The sequence below is a fragment of the Zea mays genome, chromosome 9 (genome assembly GCF_902167145.1).
Source record: "Zea mays cultivar B73 chromosome 9, Zm-B73-REFERENCE-NAM-5.0, whole genome shotgun sequence".
Classification (NCBI taxonomy): Eukaryota; Viridiplantae; Streptophyta; class Magnoliopsida; order Poales; family Poaceae; genus Zea; species Zea mays.
Genome location: NC_050104.1, coordinates 142,326,793 through 142,331,056, shown reverse-complemented (window position 1 = coordinate 142,331,056; position 4,264 = coordinate 142,326,793). Strand labels below are relative to the sequence as shown.

Below are 4,264 nucleotides of genomic sequence, written 5' to 3'. Positions count from 1 at the left end.
GCCCCAGACCGAAACAGCCTCTTGGCTGTACACAACCATCTCTTCTCTTTTCTTCTTCTTTCTGTTTCTAACACTTAGACAAGTATATTAGTACACAAAACCAATGTACTAAGGCTTAGAAACATACCTTTACTCTTGATTTGCACTTTGTCCATCCATGAGCATAAATTCACATTTAAGCACTTGTGTTGGCACTCAATCACCAAAATACTTAGAAATGGCCCAAGGGCACATTTCCCTTTCACTTAGTACATTGGTTTTTGTGTACTAACATATTTGTCTAAGTGCTAGAATCAGAGAAAATACAATTGGAAAAGACTTGGCTTGAGCAGCCAAGACACTGCTCAGTCTGGGTGCACCGGACAGTGTCCGGTGCGCCAGGCTGGCTCTGATGAACAGTCCGCTCTCGGGAACTGTCCGGTGTGCACCGAACAGTGTCCAGTGCGCCAACGGCTCCAAACCTTCAACGGTCGGCTGCGCCAGAACAGAAAAGAAATCCGCACCGGACAGTGTCTGGTGGTGCACCGGACTGTCCGGTGCGCCAGTCGATAGAAGGTAAGATTTGCCTTCCTAGAATGCTCTTAACGGCTTCTAGCTGCCTTGGGGCTATAAAAGGGACCCCTAGGCGCATGGAGGAAGACACTAAGCACACTTTGAGCATTCTTGATCATTCACACTTCGTCTTTGCGCACTCGTTTGACATTCTTAGTGATTTAAGCTCCATTCTAGTGAGAACTTTGAGATAGTCATTTGAGCTCAAGTCTTGGTCGTGTGTGTGTATTTGCTGTGGACTTGTGTGTGTTGCTCATCCCATCCTTACTTCCGTGTTCTCTTGTGATCATCTTTTGTAAGGACGAGAGACTCCAAGTTGTGGAGATTCCTCGCAAACGAGATATAGTAAAAGGAAAAGAAACACCGTGGTATTCAAGTGGATCTTTGGATCACTTGAGAGGGGTTGATTGCAACCCTCGTCCGTTGGGACGCCACAACGTGGAGTAGGCAAGTGTTGAACTTGGCTGAACCACGGGATAAACCACTGTGCCTCTCTGTGTTGATATCTTTGCGGTTATCGTGTGTTGCAAGAACTCCTTTCTAGCCACTTGGCTTCATTACTCTAACACTTAATCAAGTTTATGGCATTAAGTTTTAAGTTTTTATAGGATCACCTATTCACCTCCCTCTAGGTGCTCTCAGAGATCAATCATTATACAAATATGTTTATTTTGATGTACACATAATAATTTCTTGCATCTAACAATATGTATAAGTAAAAATGATTTTGCATTTTTTAAAAAAAGATATATATCCTAATTATAATTTAAATGGGGACGAGGATCCCCTTCACATATTTATTCCCGTGGGAACTGGCATGGGAATAAATATCCTCCACATGGTCTCTCCAATAGAGTCTGTAAAGGCTTCTCTACCATAAATATAGAGAATCGAACGGTCATCTATCCACTTCACCAACGTCCTCTAAATGGTCCTCTAAATTTAGAGTACGTTGCTGGATCCTATATATATTCTCTCTAAACAGATTTCTATACATTTAATACTTTAAACAACTGGTTTAGCAAAACTAAAATACGTTGTTGGAGCGGAAGTATAGAGAATATTTTTTAGATAAAACTTAGAGTATATTAGTTGAGAGAGTCAAGAGCAGAGAACTTTATCAGCTCTGAAACAAGGCACACCGTCCGAGTTGACATTAAAGTCCTTCCTGCAGTAAATAATTAAACAGGGCCAACCCGTCCGTCTGAGAGTGGCTGACCCCTCCTCGTGCCCCCGATCCGGCCACCCCCGATTCGCCGTCCCATCGCCACGGCCAAGTCCAACCTTCGTCCGTTATCACCGCTGCACCGCCCCCATTCCATTCTTCTCCATTTATTTAAGGGAACCCTCCTATCTCCACCGCCACTTCACACGTCAACCCGGCACAAGGAGGCAAGGAGCACGAACAGCCCACGGAGGAAGCGCAGCCGCAGTTGCCCGCAGGCTATGGACGATGACATCGACAGCTCCTGCTCCACCCCGTTCGCCAGCGCGCCGTCCAGTCCCGGACGTCCCCACGCCATCGGCGGCGGAGGCTACTTCTTCAGCGCGCCGGCCAGCCCCATCCACCACCTCCTCCTCTCGACCTCGTGCTCGGCCTCCGCGACTCCCAGCACCGGTGGGCGTGGGTGCGTGGGCGACGCGGAGTTCGAGTTCGGCGGGCCTGGCGGGCCCATGATCTCCGCCGACGAGCTCTTCCACAACGGCCAGATCCGGCCTCTCACCCTGCCCCCGCTCCCGGATCTCGACCCCGGGAGCGATGACGACGAGGACTGCGGCCGCGCGCCGACCCGCGGCCGCGACCTCACGCCCCGAAGCGCGTCCGTGCACCGCCGCGCGCGGTCCATGTCTCCGCTCCGCAGCGCGTCGCCGCGGCTCAAGCTGATGAATGCGCTCGTCCCGGCGCCGGATCTCGGCCCCGCCCCCGACGCGACCGGGGAGGCTGCGCCGCCGGTCACCGCCTCGTCCCGCTCGTCCTCGTCCTCGTCCACCTCCTCGTCGGGTACGTCGTGGGTGCGCGGGTCCCGGCGGTGGGTGTTCATCAGGGACATGCTCCTCCACCGCAGCAAGAGCGAGCCAGGCAGCAGCGCCCACTCGCGTGACGCCCTCGGGGCGCCCGCCGCTGGCGCTAACAAGCCCGAACGAACCTCCTGGCCGTTCTCCCCTTCCTGGGTAGCCAGGGACAGGCTCGCCGCGAGGCTCCGCCCCTCTCGCTCACCGCCGGCGACCGAGGCCGCTGGCGAGGATGCCCGGCCGCGGGGGCAGCGCAGGGGCCGCCGGCGACGTTCCACTACGGTGGCGGCGGCGCACGAGAGGCTCTACGCGGCGCCGAACCGTGCGCAGGCCGAGGGGATGCGGCGGCGCACGTTCCTTCCCTACCGGCAGGGCCTCCTGGGCTGCCTGGGCTTCAGCTCCCGCGGCTACGGCGCGCTCCACGGGTTCACCAAAACCCTCAACCCTGTATTCTCCCGGTGAAACGTTGCCGTCAAAAGGCTCCCCAACCAAAAAGTAAAAAAAAATTGTAAGAAGCTTCAGTAAAGTTGTTGGGCGACTTGATTAGCCACCTTTTCGTACGTTCATGTATGCGAACATTTTTGTTTGTGTGCGTTCTGTACATAGTCCCGTCAAGCAGTGTCAGTTTTGAGTTTGTAGTTTGCCGATGATCACGTCAAGCAGAGCAGCTGATAGAATAGAGATATGCAGACATGCAATGCAAATATGCAATCGATAAATATGGCGCAAAAAAAAAACAGTCGCTGGCGCCTTTTCTGTGTGCGTGGTTGGTAGTGCGCCCATGTATATAAAAGCGTGTACTGCTGCAGAAGCAGAATCTTGAAAGCAGTTTCGCCGCACCAGATTTGTACTACTACAGTTCGTCTGGCTCCTTTTAGGCTTTTACTCGGACTTGCGTCCACGTAGCAACAACCAAAAGGGTGGCGTATTCCTACGGAGGGTGTATTATACGTCGTACTGAGATCTAACTCTCTCGGCTTGCTGGACGTGGTCGCGGTTGCGCAGAGATTTTTGCTGCTCGAGAGGCGTACGAGCCCTGCAACCATCTTTGCACCTCCTGCACGCCGCCGGCCGCCCCCACACTTTTCGGATCCGGTACAGTAGGGGCGTAGGGCACACGTAGTCCTTCGCTTCTTCCTGGTGTCTCTCCCTCAACAATCACAGGCACGACGGCCATCGACGGTCGACATGAAGATCATCCGTATCATGCACTGGCGTCAACGCCATGCATCTACTTTCACGTCGACGCCGTCAGAAGGATGGATTGGACGCCGATACCAGTACACCCGAAACCGATTGGCTGCGCTGGGCTCGCATGGCGTGCAATGCAGCAGCATCGGCATGGCACCGCGCCGCGCCGACCCGCCGCCGGTGCGGGAACCGGCACATGAGCGGAGGGGCCTCGCGTGTGCACGTGCCGTGTCGGGCTCGGGTGGTGGCCTCTGCCGGGCGGCCGCCCCGTCCTCGCCATCCGCTTTGCCTTGCCCGCATCAGGGCCTGCTCGGATTAATAAAAGGAGATTTACTGAACGTTTCGTCACTGTTGAAGGGTTATTTATCACCTAGGTAAAGCTTCACACGGACCAGCCCCGTCCCTCGCGCCACCTAGCCCCACGATGATGGCGATGGTGGGTGTGCTGCAAAGGTGGCGTGGGCGGTGGTTGTGCCTATGGAGGCAAGACACGCGTGTGAGGGGCATG

The 4,264-nt window shown here is 54.5% G+C and overlaps 1 protein-coding gene across 1 annotated transcript; it reads left to right on the top strand.

Annotated features, from left to right (window-relative positions):
* Positions 1–1,705: 1,705 nt before the first annotated feature.
* On the top strand, positions 1,706–3,212 carry LOC103639231 (uncharacterized). Its single transcript, XM_008662000.4, has one exon. It carries the CDS (start codon positions 1,999–2,001, stop codon positions 3,025–3,027), a length of 1,029 nt encoding a protein of 342 aa, XP_008660222.1. The 5' UTR covers positions 1,706–1,998; the 3' UTR covers positions 3,028–3,212.
* The last annotated feature ends 1,052 nt before the right edge of the window (positions 3,213–4,264 follow it).